Source organism: Malurus melanocephalus, unplaced genomic scaffold, assembly GCF_030028575.1.
Source record: "Malurus melanocephalus ecotype Western Australia unplaced genomic scaffold, MMel_1.1 scaffold_723, whole genome shotgun sequence".
Taxonomy (NCBI): domain Eukaryota; kingdom Metazoa; phylum Chordata; class Aves; order Passeriformes; family Maluridae; genus Malurus; species Malurus melanocephalus.
In genome coordinates, this window is record NW_026623955.1 from 108,270 (window position 1) to 127,249 (window position 18,980).

General features: G+C 38.2%; 1 protein-coding gene across 9 annotated transcripts; it reads left to right on the forward strand.

The window, feature by feature from the left end:
- The first annotated feature begins 110 nt into the window (after positions 1-110).
- On the forward strand, positions 111-18,284 carry PREPL (prolyl endopeptidase like). Of its 9 annotated transcripts, none has more exons than XM_057384607.1 (15): positions 111-175; positions 827-1,167; positions 3,812-4,012; positions 4,521-4,587; positions 5,257-5,463; positions 7,497-7,620; positions 9,893-10,109; positions 10,693-10,878; positions 12,319-12,522; positions 13,257-13,432; positions 14,841-15,057; positions 15,244-15,393; positions 16,259-16,385; positions 17,283-17,389; positions 18,204-18,284. In XM_057384607.1, exons 2-15 carry the CDS (start codon positions 952-954, stop codon positions 18,282-18,284), a joined length of 2,280 nt encoding a protein of 759 aa, XP_057240590.1. In that variant the 5' UTR covers positions 111-175; positions 827-951. The 9 variants fall into 9 exon arrangements, with proteins under 9 accessions (XP_057240590.1, XP_057240586.1, XP_057240589.1 ...); XM_057384603.1 differs by having other exon boundaries at positions 125-187; XM_057384606.1 differs by lacking the exon at positions 111-175 and adding an exon at positions 375-593.
- Positions 18,285-18,980: the final 696 nt, after the last annotated feature.

The following is an 18,980-nucleotide window of genomic DNA, read 5'->3' on the forward strand; positions in this document are numbered from 1 at the left end:
GCGCCCAGCGGCTGCGGGACCGGSCGGGCTAGGGATGGAGCGGGACCACGRGCGCGGCCATCTTTGTTGAGGGCAGCCCCGAGTCAGTTTCGGCGGCCCGGCAGTGCGGTGCTCTTCAGGCCTGGCACGGCGGGGGCGCGCCTCAAGACAAGTCGCCTGTTGTCTCCGCGCCCGGGTRCGGGACTGGGTATGGCAGGGCGGTCACCCGGGAAAGCCGCGCCAGGGACCGTGCCCGCCGCCCGTGGTGGCTCCGCGGCCCCGCGCTGACCTCAGCGGCGCTCGGCCGCCGCGGCTGCTGAAGCTCCTGCCGCCATCTTGGTTCGGGGCAGCGCCTCAGGGAGCGCGGCCGCTCGGCTGGCTGCTCATCCCGGGAACCCCGCCACAGCGGGACCGGGAGCGGGACCGGGAGCGGCCGGAGCGCCACGGCGAGTCCTTGCGGGGGCCGCGGGCCGAGGGGCAGCGCTGGCGGGGAGCAGGGAGCGGTGACCCCGGCGGGACACGTGGGGCCGCTCCTCCGCAGTGTTCCTGCCAGCGGGGTTCAGCTCCTGCTGCCGAGGGACCCTCTGGAGGGATCGTGGGGTTGGTGTTCTATGGTAGGGAGCGGTGTTCTATGGTAGGGAGCGGGGGGATGGCTTCTCCAGACTTTCACAGTGTTTTTTTTTTTTCAGCGTTTGGACGTGCACGGTTGCACACACCCCCCCCCGTTGCTCATAGTTTGACTGGAAGTTAAACTTTGASCCCCCAGGAATATGCAGGTTAAAATGCGAGTGCCAGTTATTAACAAACAGCCTAATCATTACTGTGCCTTCTCATTTGATTTGTCTAGTGAATCAATCGCATTTCTTTGAGAGAGGAAGTTTGGCCTGCATTTTATGTGATGTGTATTTCACACATTGACTCTAAATATCGCCGGTTCGGGATTTCCAGAAATTTCAAGTTGGCTATCAAGAAATGAAGGTTAGGATGTGCTGCGCTACACTGCGAAATCTTCTCCAAGGGCTGACCTTCAGTGCCAAGTACTACAAGCATAGCCCTCCTCAAACAATGTGTCTGTACAGTAAAATTAAACCAAAAAAGTGCCACATYCTGGAATGTTCAGAAAGTACATGGACACACAGGATTGCAGCTCCTGGAARCATCCTGCCATGCAGATTCTTTTCCTGCAAGGTATGCTGTTTGAGTACACACTTAATAYCAACAAYCACCTTGGTACATYTGTAAAGGGAGCCAGTCATACTTTTTACATGGTGAAGAAACRTATTTTTTCTGAGAATTTGAAGCAGAGAGATAAATTCCAGTTATGTTCAAAGACATGKACCACTGTTCAGCTTTCATCTGGTGTTTTGACAGAAAGGTAAATTTTAGTTGATTTTCCTGCTGTAGTAATTTTGAAAAAAAATGGTGTCTTCCAGAAAGACTTAGGCAGTGTCAGGAGAAGACTGCAGACAGAGATCAGCCAGTGTAGAGGCAAAGTGTYCAAACTGATGATACCAGACTGTGAGCTAGCTCAAAAAAACTGGACTTTTTCATGCTGACCAATAAGTCATGGTTTCCATGACTTTAAAATATAATACTGACATCTCATAATCATGCTTGCAAATTATAAACTATAAAAGGTATTTGCATTKATTTCTGTAGATAAATATTGCATAATTGCATGGCAGTGTATCATGCRCAGAGTCAGAAAGCAGTCTGAAATAATTTCAGGTCTTCTGTCTCAGTGTTTCTAATACAGATTTTGCCAAAGGTATTTTAAAAGTTTACTGCAGTATGACAGGCTGGAAACTGACTTAWATGCATAAGTACTGTTTAAAAATATTTATGTTTTGGTTTATTGGATCCTAAACATGCTTTCAGGTGGAAACACGGTTGTCCTAAAATTGTTTGAAATTGACAGTATTTCTTTAGAGGCGACACAAAGTTTATCTTGTAGCTGTTTTATTTGTCACCATAAAGAGTTCCTAAGTCTATGTGTCAAATGTAAGCGTTTCAAGAACAACACAGGARGTCAGGATGGAGTAGAATGTGTGGTTCAGTTTATTGACTGGCACTCCACTAACATATTTACAAATGCTGCTCTGTGACACTGGTCCCAGGATATAAACACGTGGTTTTCACCTGAAAGGAAGCTGTGCCTGGTTGCTTTGGAGCAAACGTTTGCAAACCAATCATCACTGAAATCCTCTGCTATCCTGAAAATCTAGATTGYTGGCTTTTCTCTAGGCAGGGAGGTGCACAATAGCTCTTAATATAGCCCTACACTGTGACCACCAGCTGTGTTCAATATATSCAAATGAATACAATTGGAACTGCTGAAAACAAAAGGAGGGCAATYATCAAAATAATAAAGTGTAGAACCTGTTAAAATAAGTTGTGGATGCTAAAATTTTACGTGGGTCTTAGAGGAGACATACATGAGATACATATGTCATAGATGTGAGACTTGTTATATATCCAGAAACCATGTTCAGGTCAGGAAAATTCCGACCCTAAAATTCTTGAAGGTTGGGGGAATACCTGTTGAAGAAAATACCCTGGCTTGTCCCATTRTTATGCTTTCCTAAGTATGCATTTATGGCCACTGTGAGGTTTTTATTTGGTTGATCTAGCTTTGGGGATGGTGTTCTCTTACAACAGTTTTTCCAGTGACTGGGGTGAGGAGTTACAACTTTGGCATCCAGCAGTTTCTTTCTCCTAGCCAATCACTCAGTTGTTCCAGAGCTTCTCTAGGAACTTTCACGATTTTTCTGCCTTATGCTTCCTTTGCTTTGTGCCAAGTGAGAGGGAGCATTGGTTTGAACCAGTGACACTTTCAGCTCTCATCAGGGATGTGCTTTATGTTCATAGGGAGTTTGGTAACTGTGGCAGATGGTTTCCCTTCAGAGCCTACTTGAAACATTCACATTTTGGTTCTCATGCATTTCTGAGGACAAACTAGGAACAAGCCAACAGTTCGTGATGGAAAATGAGGATGGAATATAAAACATGGCTCCTTTTTAAGCTTAGACACATTCACATCATACAYTGAATGTTATAAAATGCTACTTTGTGTGAACTGTGCAGTGTTATGTAGTGTAATGTATGTTGTGAAGCTTATTGATCAAGTGAGATTTCACAGCATGCCAGAGGAAGTGGCATTGTTCTAGCAATTTTAACACTTTTTTAACGTGTTTACAATAGAAGACAGCTTGGTTGGCAGTGAGGTAGCAGTAGTATCACATTTTATGGAAAACCAAATCCTTAAACTTACTCCTGATAAAATTGTTGCAGAACCCATATCAGTTCACTGCTTTGCTTCATTCTGTGCCTTATGAATATTTGTATTAACACTTCTGAGGAAGTGGAGCARGAACCTGAACAAGCTGCTAGGACTCCTAGGTACAGGGACAGAGGTGTGGGTGGTGTTTTCTAGGAAAGAAAGTAAGAAATTACACTCTAAAGACAGGAAATTATAGAAGAAACCCGTGAAGAAGGAAAAATAATAAAATTCCATAAAAACTAAAACCTAGTTCTAGAACAGGAACAAACATATTTGCTTATAGTCAATTAATAGTATCTTAAATTTTGAAGAGAACACCTCAATAAATGTGTCAAGTAAAGCATGTTTGGTGGTGTCTCCCCAAAATATCAGGAAGACTGATAAATATAAAGACTAATAAAAAGATACTTCACCTGCAATTTTTATTGGCAKGTACTATTGAAATAATGCAAAGGTGGTTTTGGGCCTGTGGCTCAGGAAATGATCCCTYATTATATTCAGATTGGTGTCCAGTGTGCTGGCTTGTAGCTGTTGTTGTCTTTCCTTACTCAGCAGGAAGGAACAAGAGTCCCTTCCAAAAAGAAGCAAAATACATCCCCAGTAACTTCAGACATTTTGCACAAGAACTTTCTGAAATCAGAGCAGGAAAACTGGAATGACATTTCACCAACATACAAAGCTATAACAAAAAGAATCAAAGCAAAACTGGAAGAATTGCACAACATGTATACACTCCATTCAGGAAGCCCAAGGGTAAGTGGCAAACAATACAAACATTTCCCATCACTGACTACAAATAAAAACCAGTGATGCCGTTCCTGCTATAAAATGCTCTTTTACTGATTTTTTTATAGTAAAAGTTTTGAATATTTTAATAATGGTGGATAGTAACAGCTTGTGTTYTGAACAGCTTATACCTGTTATAATAGTGAATTTATCTTCATTTCTCCATAGGCAAAAAAAAGTAAAGATTAAATAGCCATCTGACTTTTGGATAAAAAATACAAGGCATTTTAAGTTGGAAGAACAGTTGCCAGTGATCTGAGCCTTCTGTGAAATTTAGAGGAGGTAGATGTAGCTTAAGTACCCTAACAGAGAAAAAGCATTTCTGATGTGTGCAATTCCTTCCTTAGTATCAAATATATGTTCTGCGATTTGTTACAATTGTTACAATTTGTTACATGTTACAGTTCTGTACAGGAGAAAAGATTGAATGTAGGCATTCAAAGGAAATAACTGTATGTTTGTTTGTATTGAACAGATGAGGTTTGGAGAGAATGTGTACTTTGAGGAGAATGGCTGCATATATCTTACAAAAGCCAATGATGGTAAGGGATTTCTATTCCTAATATGGTAGGATTCTTAAAAAAGGTACATGTATCACTTACTGTTCTTTTCTTACTGGAAAGAAAAGAATGCTTAACCTGTCTGTTTCCTAACTAAAAAATACTTTTATACAGTTCTGTAATAGAGTAATAATTCTAGCATCCTGAATCTGAAAAGATGAGGTAAAGAGTTAGAGAACAGTATATATTAAAACTAAGGCAAGTTGCTGGAGAGAAGATAGAGGAGACATTTCTTTTCAGAGCCCTACCTTATTTTGAAAAAAAAAGGAAAAGAGCATCCATGTTTTTTTTATTTCTGAGGGGGTGGGAAAAAATTACTAATTTTATTTCTTAGAAACAACCATTCTTTAGCTCTCTAWGCTTTGAAATTCTATATGCTTACTAGAAGCCAAGATGTACTTTTAAAAAATATCTTTAGTAATAACTACAGAACTTTTTTCTCTTGGAATTAAAATTTATTGTTTATTTTTTGTTTACTTTAACAAAGTACGTTTGCAAATATCTTACAAGACAAGTATTTGGTGTTAATAAATTCCAGTAGAATGTTTCTGAATATTGGAGGCAGGTTTGTTAAATATAGAGATAACAATCACCATTCATTTTGACAGAGTCTTAATTACAGGATTTTTGCTATCTCTTTTTTTTATGTAGTAGATGAAGGAAATGCTGACATTTTATTCAGTACTGAAGATCTTGGCTTTTCTGATGCCTTTATTCAACGGATCAGAATTTCACCAGAYCAGAGATACATGGCCATTAGCTTAAAAAGTGAAAATTCTGAAGARGCAACCTGCATTATTATGAAACTTGGTAATTCTCCTGTTGTGGAAAAAGTAATTCCAAGTGTATTTAGCTTTGGTAAGTTGTTTCTAAATATCCTGTGGATCATAAAGTTTTTCAACACAACACTTTTCGTAGTTTACAAATAATTTTTTTTGTTTTTTTCTTTTAAAAGACAACATTTAATTGTTAATGTTGAATTATTTCTTATTTATGATTTCTTTAACACAGCACAATTTCAGGTTTTCTGTTATGGATGAAAGGCACTGCTCTYTGGATACAAGTTTTCCTTCATTGTAAAAACAAGCATTTGTACATCTTAGAACAGTCGTGCATGTAATTTTTTTTTTTTCTATTGAATCCAATATGCTGTATTAAAAATATAATGCCATGACTATTTGCCACATACGGATCTTTTTGAGAAATGTTCTAGTTGATAAAACCTTACAGCTACAACGGAAGTCACTGGTAGCTGTTTACAGTAAGCTTTTCTTGAAAAGTGTGAAAATGCTACCTACTAGTGAATATGGGCTGGAATTTCGGCTGGAATTTCTGCTGGAATCTAGGATGTGATCACACTTCAGAGCCCAATGAAGTCAGCCAGGCCTTGAATCAGTTCTTTCAGAATAGATTACAGAGCTTTACATTGCTGCCAATAGAAGCAGAAGTAAATTGAAGTGARTGGGAAATAAATCTTTTTTTATAGTCTATTAAAGAGTATAGCAAAAAGAGTATAATAGTATGCATTCAGTGTTCTRCATCTTGTACTTTGGATTATGTTGTTGGATGTCATCAGGTACACATAGTGCAGTAAGCAATTTTCCTGGGCAGAGCAAAAAAAATAAAACTCCAGGTAAAGCTTCCTTGTTAAAAAATGAGGAGTAGCAAGAATTTAGTGTTGTGTTTCCACACTGAAGATTATATTGCCTGTTGAAAACTAAACATGCAAATTTGCCAATTTTACACTTTTACARTTTTACATTTTACACTGTGCTTGATTTGAACATCCATCTAGGTTGATCCAGAAGAATCAGTGCAGTTAAAAAAACAACTTMGTGTTGCATAAATAGGTGTGGCAGATAACAAGAGTACAAAAGATGACTATCAGAATGGAAAATTCTGTAAACTTAGTGAGATGTGAGTRAGGTACAGAGGTGCCTCAATCATGACCAAGAGAATTAGGTCACATAATCACTTGCAAAGTTTATGTGTTTGTATTGAGGTATAGGCAATAGMAGGGAGACTAACAGAAGTTCCTGAAAAATTACACCTTGATCTTTTGTAGGCTAGGTTATAGAAGAACTTGGATTTCCCCTCTGAAGGTTGTCTTCATAGCAAACCCTGTGCACTTTGGGCCCACACTGCTGTTCAGAAAGCAAAGCATTCATGTTACTTTGGTGTAGTACTTCTTGGGGTTTGTACTGAAAATCTGTATTTATGCATGAGACAGCAYACAATAGCTTTCAAAAGCATATATGTTAAACATCATTCTGGTGGCTGTCGGAGCAGCAGAAATGGCAGTAATGTGGCTGGATCAGTCAGAATAGCTTCAGAATAACAAGGTTCCTGTATTTGTACCTTTCTGTGTTGGGGAACACATRCACAAGCATAGAAAACTGGAGAATTTTTATCTCAGCAGTACCCATGGGGCACATGCATCATCTCTTTTCTCTAAATGGCTTGTGTGCAGTCACATGCAGCAGTGCAGAGCTTATGATGTCTTTATTATCTTGCTGACTCCATGTAAACCTCTGTTTCTCTGCTGTTTTAAACAACCACATCTCCTATTTTCCTGTTACCTCCAGAGCCCACTCAGGGTCAAGAGCCTCCTGTTACTGGGCTCTGCAACATTGTCCTCTGCTTTTCTTTTTTTTTCTTTTTTCCGAATACATTATGAGATTCTTGTTCTGTGGTATTCATAGAAAACATAGAAAAACCTTGTGGTGCTTAGCTGAGTCCYCATGGGATAGAAGTGCTGTCCTCAGTTCCCTGTGAGCTTCAACCCACTTTTTTYAGCATTGGGCCCAGTGTCCATGGAACGCCCATTTTCTCTCAGTAATGCTATACACTGGTCTGAATTTTATATGCATTTGTCTTTTTTTTTTTTCCAGAATGGGCTGCAGATGATGTTTTGTACTACACAACTCAGAAGAACCTTAAATGCCAGAATGTGTTCATGACCACTTTTACTTATCAGAAATATACTAAGTTAGTTTATACAGAACAAGATGCAAGGTAATACTTATGTAAAATGTAACAAGTCTTTTATGTATTTTRAAGTATTCTATATGTATGTAATATTTATATGTTTGGAAAACAAAGTGTTCCACATCTTATTTCAAATGGTAAAATGCATTTTTAAGTTGTGTTCGGCTGTCAGTAGTGCCTTATATGGTCTGAGAATGTGGTCTATTCTCCTTTTGATATGTGATCAACAGAGATTTAACTTTCCTCTCTTACCTCATGAGTTCAGCTGAGTTTATAAATGTCAAGGTCACTCTCAGGTCAGGGTGTCCTTTAATGAATGTGTGACAGTTTCATACAGTCTAAATCAGACTGTGCATTTCATTTTGTTTTCTCTGCTATTGATGTCTGATACATCTTTGAAAAAAATACTTAAGTTCAGGCTAATCCTTGCTCTGGGTAATGGATGAGGAAAATCATTACAACATTCCAAGAGACAGAACTATTGTTGACTGAATACCCTCTCAATAACCTTTCTTTAAGCACTGGTTTAGGAAGACAAGAAGGCTCTTTGCTAAAATGAGTGCAGAACTAGTTTTTCAGCATTGCAGCACGTGGTATATTGCACAGCATTCCATAAATATTTGTGATTATTGTTAATTCAAGTTACATACTAAGTAAAGAAATTCCACTTATACTTTCATCAGATGAAAAAAAAAGAAAAAGCCAAAACAGAAAAAAAATCTGCAATGGAGATGGAATAAATAAGATCCCTTTTTTCCAGCTGCATTTGATGCATAGTTTTGGAACATCAAGTTGCATTGACCTGGCACTTCCCCACAGGGAAACTGTTGGCATAATTCTGAAGGTCACAGTCATTACAGTAAATCTACTAGAAACCTACTCTAAAGGTTCATGTGCTATAGCRTCTCATAGCTGAGCTCCTTCATCGGGGATGGCAAGACATCCTTTTGTATTGCCATTGAGCAACTCTGTTCTGCTTCCCAACAGCTCTTCTAGTTGCAGTCAAATATTTTTCTAGAAGCTGAAGATTTCTTGATTTCCTTAAAAAAGCTACAAAGATTTAAAAAATTGTAATATCAAGGTCAGAGTCCTTGGGGAATGTGTAACAYAGATTTCAGCTCAACCTTCCTAGAGGCAGGATCAGCAGAGCTGAACTCTTGGAATCTCTACTGAATGCAGTGTCACATTCTTGCCAAATTCATGGGTATTAGAAAGGCAGGAGGCTGATTTTTCTTGCAGACTTCAGGTCCCCCTCTGTGCCTGTCCTCCTAAAGATGTTAAGAGGGTGCAATTAGAAGAAACAACAGTACAAAAAAAAATTGAGTTCCTCCACCTACAAATAATTAAAGGCACTGAAAATGCTATCTAAAGCATCCTTTTCTTCAGCAGTCAAATATTCTGAATTCYAGAGAGATCATTATTGCAGTCATGTACCTGATGTGTATGATGCAGATGATGGTACTCAAGCCTGCGTTTTCTTGATGGAATCTGGATCTTTGTGTTGGGAGTTTTGCTTTTAGAAACATCCAGTCTTAAGGGTTCAAAATGGCAAAGAGACTATTCTGATCCAACATGTGACATTCCAGTTAATTAGGATGAGTCACAGAAATTTGAATCTGAATCTCAGCCTGAACTTCTCTATTAGCTTCCAGCAACTGGTTATCATTCTGCTGGCTGTTTCTAAATTTTAGAGGCATTTTAAACCAGTAGATAGTTCCTAGTTTTCAGCCTTATCATTGCAACACTACACATCTTGCCTCATATAGGCCTCTGTGCTTTTTATTTTATTTTTCAAATAGTACCTTTTGTCTTATTTGCTTCAGACAAAGTTAGGTCAGTAGCACAGAGACATTTTATCAATTTATTTTTATAACAGCTCTGAATTTTATTATTGCTGTTCCCACATGAGTAATTTATTAATTAGCCATTACTACCTTTTTTTTTAAAGGGTAACAAGCTCAATAAAAAGTTCTACATTATTCCTGAGTTTTAAAGTCTGTATGCACCAGTGAACTTCAGTGCATCAGTCTAGCTCACTGATGCAAAAGCCTAAATTCAGTTGGGCAAAAACTGAACAGCTTTCCTTGCATATTTCAAGTTTCACACACAAGATTGTGGGGTTTTAAAATCTGCAGAAGTGGGTCTGAGAGCCAAGTAGCCTGACATTTCTCCGGTCTACTTACAGGAATGCTGTTTCTTACCTTGCAGATGGAAGCTCATGATTCTGAAACAACTGAGGTATTTTTAAAATATTAATAAAATGTGAGCATTTTCTTTTTTTTTTAATTATTCCCTACAGATTCTTTGTAGACATTTATTGCACAAAAGACAGGCGTTTTCTCACTATCAACAGCAACAGCAAGACAACCTCAGAAGTTTGGCTGGTTGACTGCAGACATCCCTTTGAGTCACCTACTCTAGTGCAAGCACGAACCACAGGGGTTATTTACCACATCGAGCACAGAAAGGACCAGTTATACATTCTGACTACATATGGAGAACCTGCAGAATACAAGGTAATTCTGAGTGATAATTACATTCATAGGATTAATTTAGATACCTACTGCAAGTCAGATAAAAATAGTAAGGTTGGCTTTTAATTCTGTTCTTCAYAATTTACTGAAATAATTTAAGAGAGGGAGTTGCATGGATGGRAAGATTGATGGTGCTGCATGGAGTCTCTCCTGTAGCATGCCAGTTTGATCCTAACTCCTTTGACAGCATCAAGAAATTACTATGCTTTAACAGGCATTTCCCCTTTATCAAAATTTAAGTTGGTGATCTCTGTCTCTGTAATCAAACCCACCTACAATTCTGCTGGCCATGCTGAAAGCACTTGCTGCATTACAATCTTCTATAAATTAATCTTTGGGATGTGGTCTTCTCCACCTGTTACTAAATTTCTTCCATTACTAAAATTTCTATTTTGCCTAAGGAAGTTTAAAAATCTCCAGTTTTAGACAGGCAAGCACCCCAAATACAAATAAGTAATTTTTTGCAAGAAAAATGTAGCATGAGATCACCTGTAAGTCCGTACCTATCATTTGTAACTCTTGTGACATTTTAGTAATACAAGGTTGTTTGATTTTTTTTTTATAGTTGATGAAGGCACCAGTAGCTTCCAGTGGCAAGGAGAACTGGCAGTTAGTTTATGCACTGGAAAAGAAAACCAAGCTAGTAGACTTTGAGATGTTCAGTGATGACTGTATTATGTTCCTGAAGARTGCTGGTCATCTTTATTTAAATGTGATTTCTTTTGTTTCACACTCAGTTCAGTCAATAAAGGTACGTTTTAGCTTGGCTTAAGCCGCATATTTTTCCAGCATGATTTTGTTTTTTTTTAACATAACATTATAATGAAAGCAAAGATAAATTCCAAAAGTAAAAGTGGTTTGAAAACTATTAATACTGCCAAGTTCATCATTATGATTAATTGTATTACCTGTGACTGTTCTCCAGGATTTCACATGGTGGCTTATTGCAGCATTTAGAAAGTTAAAGAGCAGCTATCYTGTGAGTCAATTCTTTCTTCAATGTATTACAGTCAAGCTCTTCACAATACCACTGATTTTCAGTGTAAAATAGAACCTGGTTCCCTAAACACTCTACTTCGTTTTACTGGGCCTATTTTTTGTTACACTCATTGGTGTGTAAGGCCCCTCCCACAGGAAAAAGATTAATGTTCAGAAAATGAGTATGGGCACTGTCCCATAATAAATGAGAAGCATTGATTTTGCAGTACAATTGGTGCAAAGTATTTTCTTCCCTTCTCTAGTTGTTAAATACTTGTGGATTAAAAACAAAGTGACTCAGTCCAAATCCATTATTTCTGAAGACCATTCAGATGAAATATTTAATTGATTTGTTTTCCTGTAAAATGCAGTCTAAACAACTCACAAGTTTATTGCAACAAGCTGCCAATGCTGCACTCTATAAAACTGCTACAGAAAAAGGTTTTCAACAAAGTACACTGTATGGTCTCCAAAATCTTCATTTTTAAAAATGGTCATAGTTTATTTATTCAGAAATGGCCTGCAGTTACTCAGGAGAACTTGGACTTCTGCTGCCTTTTCAAAGGCTCTAGCAACCTAACCCAAGTAAGTAATGGTCTGGCAGAGGGTTTGGCTCTGTCCCTGCTGCTCTCAAAGAATGAATCTTGATTTCTTTCATTCTTAGCAGAGTTAAAAACCTTAAATATAATAACAGTAAGTGTCTGAGGGTGAATGTGCCAGGAAAAGGTTTTGTTCTTCACAATGGCTGGCACTAGGAACAAAGTTAAGAGGCAGGGGTTTTCAGTGGCTTAGCATTACTGAGCTAACTCACAGTAAAAGCATAATAGCTGACATGGACTTGGCTGTATAACGTGTTGAAGTAGAACTGGAAATGCAGGGAAAAATAGGATCTAAAAAATAAAACTAATGCCAAATAATTTCAAATGTTTTATTTAAAAAAAATCTGCACTAATGACCATTTTAAACTGAATTTGAATTTATTTTTCTTTTTTATTTCATTATCCAACTTTGTCAAATGGTCTCAGGGGGAAAGTTCACCAGTCTTTCAGTTTTTGACTGTTTCATTACTGGATTTAAGAAAACATACAGATGGTGCTACATACAAACTGAAGATAATTAGTTAATATCCCAAGTATTTTACTTTGAAGGAACCATTAAGCAAAATTTACTGGAGCAGTGTAAGGGTCTCACTTGAAATGCCATGTTTTCTCAGCTACCTACGTGGGCCTGTGAATTTGAATTGGAATCTCATCCTGAACATACCAGCAGCACTTGCTATTTTCAGCTCTCCTCCCCAGTACACCCCCCTAAGCATTTTGCATATTCATTTAAAGAAAATAATCTCATTGAACAAGCTGTGCAAGAGGTACCAATTATTACGAATTGTCACACTACACGTTTACTAGCTAAAAGCAAGGTAAGATTTTTCAGTCTTTTTCCCGTTCCTTTTATTCTTTCCTTCCTTCCCACCCATTTAAAGAAAGTGCATTTGGCAGGGAACAGAGATTAAAAAATGTAAAGAGCAGTTGGTGCTATAGTTACTAAACAGTGGGTGTTTTCTCCAGTGCTATAGAGAAGAACAAGAAAGAGTCGTGATTTTTTTCTATTAACCTGGGTATTCCAGAGGAGATAACAGCACACGATGAGTCAAGAGTCTTAGTATAAGTGAGAATTGCTAGTTGATGCATGGTATTGTGCTCCACATGACAAATGAAAAAGGTGCCAGCTGTTGAAAAGAACACCCCACAACCAGCTGCACAGTGCAGATCAAGAAAGGAAAGTTTTAACAGCCTGAGTTTAAAAATTTGGAGATGTTAATAAAGAGTTTGTACTGTGGTAAGTGGTAAACTCTATTGTTAATAACATATATTCTTGGTGTTAAAGGGGGAAGGAAGACTCGGGYGCTTTGGCGGTTTAAAAACTCCTCAGGTGTTGCACTTAAATGAATTTATACTCTGCATCTGTAAGCCCACACAGCAGAGGTTCAGTCTCACACTTTATTTTTCAAGAGTGCTTTGTACATTCTAAGTGAAAAAAAATTACTGTAATCAAAAAAMCACATTTTAAAATAAATAATTGAAGTTTTCATTGCCATGTGTCATTGAGATTTCTGCAATGTCCCTTATTGTAAAACTACTCCTTCTTTTCCAGGATGAAACTTTGGTGCCAATTACAGTTTTTCATAATAAGAATTCTAAAGAACTACACAGGAGACCACTTCTAGTTCATGTATACGGAGCTTATGGCATAGATTTGAACATGAGCTTTAAAGAAGAGAAGCTGATGTTAATTGACGAGGGTTGGATATTAGCATATTGCCATGTTAGGTAAGTCAAATATAAAGTGGAAATAAGATTTTATTTTACCGGATAKACAGACATTTCTTCATGTATAACTGGAGATGTATCAAAATAATTTTTTGTGTACCTATACCTAATTTTAATCACCTTCTCTTAGATTTTTAATGTAAGTAGTTTTTAAATTTACCTCGGGAAAAAATCCACAAGAGCATCCTGCATTTTAGTTTTCTTAAATCTACATGATGGCTGTATGTAACTTTTAATCTTTTCAAGTCTCATTACTTCTTGTCTCATCTTTGCTCAAGAAAAATTTCGGTTATATGCTGAAATTGCTGTGACATGCTACCTCCCTCTCCTTCTGAGAGCATTGTGTGCTAATGATCACTCTGTGTCTTCTGAAAGCCATTTACCTTCTACAGCAACAGCGAAGCATTTAACCTGCAACCCTTGTTCTTTCATTGGCTAAATCCTGTCTCCAGTTTAGCTACAAATCTACCAGTTTTCTAAAACTGCTGTGTACAATAGGCTTCAAATTTTTCTCAGTAGCTAAGGAAGATAACAAAAGAATCACTTTAGGGAGGGGAAGGAAGGGGAGGAATGAGTAATTATTTGAAATACCAGTCCCAAAACAAATTCAGCAAATATATTCAACCTGCTATACTCAGTGGCAAGCATTGTGCTGTTCTTCCTCACACCCCACCAAGTATCTTAACGTGCAACTCAGGCCTACATGAAGATGGAATGTTGATCCAAAGATGGCAGGGTAATGAAAAAAATCCATTTTAGACTTGAAACCAGAAAAGAAAGCTTCAGGTAGCTTAGAACCAAAATTGTGTTTGCATAGGAAGAAATATAAATAATTTTTATAATTCTGTACTACAAAATGTAACATTTCAAGTAGCATTTGAAATTCACAAATTAGGAAAAAAAAAAAAAACCCAGCCAAACTTTCTAACAGTATGAGAATTTAAGCAAAGCAGAAGACAAATCCAGAGAGTCTGGTGTGGTGCCCAGAAATACTGTTTTACTGTTTTTAATAAGTAATCGTATTCGTAATGGAAGTATTGGAAATGCTTTAGATATTTTCATGGTTTACTTTATAAAAAAATAGTATTATCTCATTTTGTATTGCCTACAATGGAAATACCATTTCCTAAAGCATTGCTTTTCCTGTGAGTTCCAGGACACAAGCACACAAGGGTGCTTGTGCCCTTATACAGTTAGTATTTTCATCARTCATCATGCATGGATTTATTTTGACTTCATGTTGTCTCTTTTAGCCATAAAGAAGGATAAAGGCAAAAACAGAGAAAACTTAATTGGGAAAGCAAACTATAATTTGCAGCTCTGTGGCTGCTGCTGTTCTTTCGTTATCTGAAGCTACGCCATGYAATGTTTTCTGAAGAGATTGAACTTGAATTGCTTTAAATTTCAGGGGCGGAGGAGAGCAGGGCCTTGGCTGGCACAGAGATGGATGTCAGCATAATAAACTCAAAGGTCTCCATGACCTCAGGGCTTGCATCACGCTGCTGCATGAACTGGGATTGTCTCAGCCCAAACACACAGCATTGGCAGCTGCCAGCGCTGGCGGAGTTCTTGCAGGAGCCCTGTGCAACACCAATCCAGAACTGATCAGAGCCGTGGTTTTACAGGTGAGCTGCTGCAGATCTTTTAYAGATTATGACATTAAACTGTATTATCTGTCTCATTTAACGCTTTCAGAATTGGAAACGTTCCAATTCAAAGCTCACTTTCCTCAATTTGTTTGAGAACACCTTGACTCAGATATTTAAGGGCTTCTATCCTATCTGCCAACTTTTTTTTTAATGACTTCTAAGGCTCCTTTTGTAGATGTTCTAAATACAATGATGAAAACTCATCTCCCACTGACAACTGAGGAACAAGAAGAATGGGGAAATCCATTAGAAGATGAAAAATGTCTGAAGTATATAAAAAGCTATTGCCCACTGCAGAATATTAAGCCACAGGTAAAACAATGCTTTCTGTGCAGAGTACTACAGGCATARAGTGGTTTATAAGAAAACAAAAAATAAATAACTGAAATTGAAAAAAAAAAAGCTAATATGAATTATTTCAGTAATAATCTTAGCAATAGTTGGAGTCATAAGTGAATACTGAAGTTAACCCAATGCCTTCTCCTAAATGATACAGATTTCTAAACTTATTTTAGGACTTTCAGGAACATATTATTTTACAGCATATCTCACCATGCCAAATGCCTTCTTTTGTTGCAGCGTTCTGTCATTCTACTGTGTTTTGCAGGCTTTGACACAGGGAAAAGGAGATACTTTCCACTGATTTAATGCCTTTCCAGAGCTCTTAAAACAAACAAACACTGAAAGGGAAGAGGAGCTAGATAAATAGCATTGGCATTGTCATCTCAAGGGAAATCTTTCTTTATTTGACAATGTGTTAGCTATGTTGCACAGCTCCAAGAAAAATTCTTACTATTTAAAAACAACAACTTTCTCTATGCAGAAAAATTGCAAAAATAAACCTCAGCAATTGTTCTAAGGTGAACCATTCCATGATTATTACTCTCTTTTTTTTGCAATCATCATCAAGCAGACAGGTATCAGACCCTTTACCAGTGGGGAGAGGATGTTTTTATGACCATTTACAAGTAGATTATCCCCTACTATGAAGTCATTTTTCAGACCAAAATACTTTTTGCAGTTACAGTGATAAAATGCTTTAAAAAACCCTAAGTAATTATGTAATAGATGAGGTTTTAGATAAACCCTAACCAGTTGTATAGTAAGAGAAAAATGTGTTACTCTGTGAGAAAGACCTGTTGTCAAGTGTTTAACTGGTTTTGGTTTTTAATCTCAGTGTTATCCGTCAGTTTTTATCAYGGCATATGAAAATGATGAACGGGTACCACTAACAGGAATTTTACAGTATGTTCAGAAACTCAGGAAGGCTGCACTAGATCATGCCAGCAGAACAAGTAAGAAAGGTAAGGATAAGAATATCAAAGATAAATGGAGTAAACTGAAGCAAAACATCAATAGTCATGCAATTAAACACCATAGAGATTGACTCCTCCTTAAATGAGTTCAAACACAATCCCATATCAACAGCTCCACAGTAGGCTGAGGACACTGAGATGCAAAATTTCTCATTTTATGCAAAAACATAAAGATTGGGAGCCTGTGAGTGGGGCTTCCTCTTTCCTAGGTCCCAACATAAGGCAATTGTTGGACAGTGTGAGGTGARCCCACACTGCCAGTCCAGCTGCTGACAGGGCCAGACTGCAGCTCTCAGCAACTCTCAAAGAAAAATTTTATCTTTCCTGCTATACAAAAACCTACTTTTCTCACTTTGCTAAAACTGCAGGTCCTTAGTCCAAGKTAGAGTGACAACAAGGTGAAGGCGCAGGTTCTTTTACACCTGAAACTTAACCCTGGCTTTGGGATGGTTTCCAGCAAAAGGTACATTCAAGCCTGAGTATTTTCTAGCACCGTGTAATCTGGGGAGAGGTTTTTACCATCATTACTGAAAGAGGTCTTGAATAACCTTCTCTACATTTCATTCATTTTACCCTGTCTCTGTGGGTAGCACAACTGCAGTGGTTAAGAAATTGCAGCAGGTGCTGTGATTGCTGTTGTACTCTTTGTGCAGAAAGACAAGAGCATGTCTTTCCAAAATGACTCAGAGAGAACAAACACACTAAGTAGATGAATATTTTTCAAGTATGTAGTTATTAGAAATACAAATAATTGATTCAGAAAGCCCCTCTATGATTATCTTTTGTTTTTAGGAAGAATAGAAATTCTGTCAGGACAGAAGGCAGAATTATCTATCCTTAACTCACATCCCCACTTAATTTCTTCCTTGTTCATTCAATGTAAAGTGATCACCAGCTTCATTGTTCCAGGAAACTGGCTTCCTAATATCATCTTAGATGTCCAGGCAAATGGCAGCCATTGTGATTCATCCTGGGAGCACTCAYTGAATGAGGTATGTTCCCTTTATTGAACGGGTCCATAACATACTGCAGGGATRTGCCCCTCAAGGGATACTTCAGCCTCAGTAGTTGGGCATTCATTGAATGCATGATTAAAGTGTGAAGAAAAACTGCTAGAGCAACTGCTGATTTTATATCTATATAAAATGTAAAAACCCAGCAATCTTTATACATAATTATAGATATTTATATTGATATATACTTGTACAGATATAKAAGAGACAATGGCAGAGCCAGATTTTTGAAAGAGCCTCAAAATAGTGTTCAATTCCCACTGTAATGTGCTAAGAGCTTTGAATGAAAGGTTCCAAGTTGTGCAAAACATCATTCCAGCAGGAAAAGTCTTGCTCTGTAGAGTATTAAGTGCTTAAAACTGTCACACTATTTACTCCCATCTTCCTCCTGTGTAAAACATACACGATGGGTTGGATCTTCACATTTTGAAATGCATGATCTGTGCAATCAAAGCTATTACAATTAGCTTTCAAGATTTTACACTTTATACAAGCGTGCATGTTAAAAGCAACATACTGCCAAGACCTGACATATTTTTAGTGATGTCTCAGACTGTCACAGTTGGATACAAATTTTATTACTTTTAATTTTAACAAATCCTAGAAAATGCTAATTTGGTTGTTGTGGCAGTTATTCCCAAGATGAATTCTTTCAGGAAAAGCTACATGCTKTCTCAGAGCAAGGTATTTCTTAGCATTAGTATTGGAAAGTAAGATGATTAGAACAGCTGCACAAGAGCCTGAAGTTTTACCGTGCAAAGAACTTCGTAATAAAATATTTTCATTATTTAAGGTTGCAAGACACCTTGCTTTTCTGAGCAGAGAACTTGAGGAAGTGTGCCATCCCCAACATCCCAGCAAATCCTGCAAATAGCTCCTCAGCACCATGACCACCTGAAGGACTTCAGGTCAGATTTGGATTTGTATGGAAAACAAACACCTTCTCCAGAGGATCTCTCCTCTCGAATTCCTGTTTTATGGGCATAAGCACACAAAGCTGGGTGTGGCACTGCCTTACAAGAACATGGACCAAGAATTGGATTTCTGCCCTGCAGAAGCAGCTGCCAGCAAAGGGAGCCTGTTGGGTAGCTCTGTTCACACCAGGCAGCAGAGCAACGCTACATGAGCGGGGCTGGAGCACAACAGGGCACGAAGAGCCTCACAGGAGAGCCACAGGCACTTGGCAAAGGCAGCCTTCCTGTCCAAGGCCACATCTTACACAGGGCAGTGAAACTACTCTGAAGCATTTGATGTGGAAGTCCCTACTTCTAAAACTAAAATTCCATTACTTCTAAAAATAATTCCCATATGTAGGTGCTGATGAATGTTGCCCTCCCTATCTACACAGCAGCCATGGTGTAAGCCAAGAAAAGGATTCCCAAGACCTGGAATTTTAGCGGAACTCTTTGATCAGAGCACTCAAAAACTTGCAGTTACCTTACCTAGCATGGTAATCTTAAAAAGGAGGTGCCAAAGTCCCTCAGGAGGACAAGATCAGTGTCTCAGAGGATGCCAGAGTATCTCCAGAGAATAAAACAATAAGAACGCCCCCACTGAAGCACCCTAATTC